This window comes from Chaetura pelagica, unplaced genomic scaffold, assembly GCF_000747805.2.
Source record: "Chaetura pelagica isolate M959 unplaced genomic scaffold, ChaPel_1.0 scaffold138, whole genome shotgun sequence".
Taxonomy (NCBI): Eukaryota; Metazoa; Chordata; class Aves; order Apodiformes; family Apodidae; genus Chaetura; species Chaetura pelagica.
Window position 1 is genome coordinate 5,217,366 of NW_009954215.1, and position 1,171 is coordinate 5,218,536.

At 65.8% G+C, this 1,171-nt stretch overlaps 1 protein-coding gene across 2 annotated transcripts in view; it reads right to left on the reverse strand.

Annotated features, from left to right (window-relative positions):
• PDGFA (platelet-derived growth factor alpha polypeptide) overlaps window positions 1-891 on the reverse strand; it is a 22,680-nt gene extending 21,789 nt beyond the window's left edge. For both annotated transcript variants that reach the window (XM_010003262.1, XM_010003261.1), the window contains exon 1: window positions 820-891. In XM_010003262.1, the coding sequence (XP_010001564.1) occupies window positions 820-891 (72 nt within the window). The remainder of the gene's footprint in view (window positions 1-819) is intronic.
• Window positions 892-1,171: the final 280 nt, after the last annotated feature.

Consider the following 1,171-nt stretch of genomic DNA (forward strand, 5'->3'; position numbering starts at 1 on the left):
TCGACGGGTGAAAACCCACCCCGGGCAGCCGGGGAACCCACCCCGGGCAGCCGGCTGCTGAAGTTCACCCAAGCAGGAGTGAAGTGCTCCGCGGGCGCGGGCTCCCCCGGGCCGGGGAGGAGGAGGAACCGTATCCCACGGAACCACTGCCATCCTACCACCTCCCACGTCGCGGTTCCCAGTGACAAGCAGAACCCCCTGATCCGGGGAAAAGTTAAGAGTCGCCGTGCAGCGCCGAGCACCGCGCCGAACAGGGCCACCTGTAGCAACCCCCTAGACGCGGCTCCGCGCCCCGCTCCGTCCCCGCTGCCTCCGACCATCGCCCGCTCTCAGCCAAGCGAGCTTCAAAAAGCGGGGAGGGGGGTTTTAGGACGGTTATTCAACCAACTTCTGCCCGCGGCACTAACGGTGCCCGCGGCCGGGGTGAGCAGCGCCGTGCGCCGCGGGGGCGGCCGCTGCCAGGCGGCTCCGCGCTTCCCTCTGCTTGCAAACAGCCGCAGCCCGTTTGCACCCGCGGGGCGGGAATATACGTACATTATATATGTGTGTGTGTGTGTAATATATATAATTACTCAGGGCAGCTAGCAGCCGCGGAGCGGAATGCACGGTCATTCCCCTTCGCCTCTGGCATGCATGAAATGGCAACTTGCTTTTTGCCTCGGCCGCGCAGCGGCTGGGGCAGGGCGGGCGCTCCCGGTCAGGCCGGGCCGCGCAGATGCCCGCGGAGCCCAGGTGGGCAGCCCGCTCCCCCGTGCCCTCCGGCTCGCAACGACCCCCGGCTGCGGCGTGCCCCGGGGACCGAGGACGCTAGAAGCCGCGCTCACCTACCTCGGAGTAGGTAAAGGACAGGTAGCCAAAACCTATCAGCAAAAAGCAAGCCCAGGTCCTCATCGCGGTCTAGTGCACTTTAGACACAGAGGGAAGGCAACGCTGATGGAGAGGAGCTGCAGGCCGGCTCCTGCCGCGCAGAAATTCAGTACCATCCCTCAGGGGAAAGGCAGCGGGGTGGCTCGGGGGTCCTCCGCATGCAGGGTGGGTCGGGGCTGCCTCGGGGCGGCGGTGGTTTAATTACGGCGCTGCCGCTGTTTGTATGTTCCCTTCGCTACGGGAGCGTGGCTGCTCTCCTTTCTGCTGCTCTCGCTCGCTCCTCTTTGCTCTTGGGACTTGACCA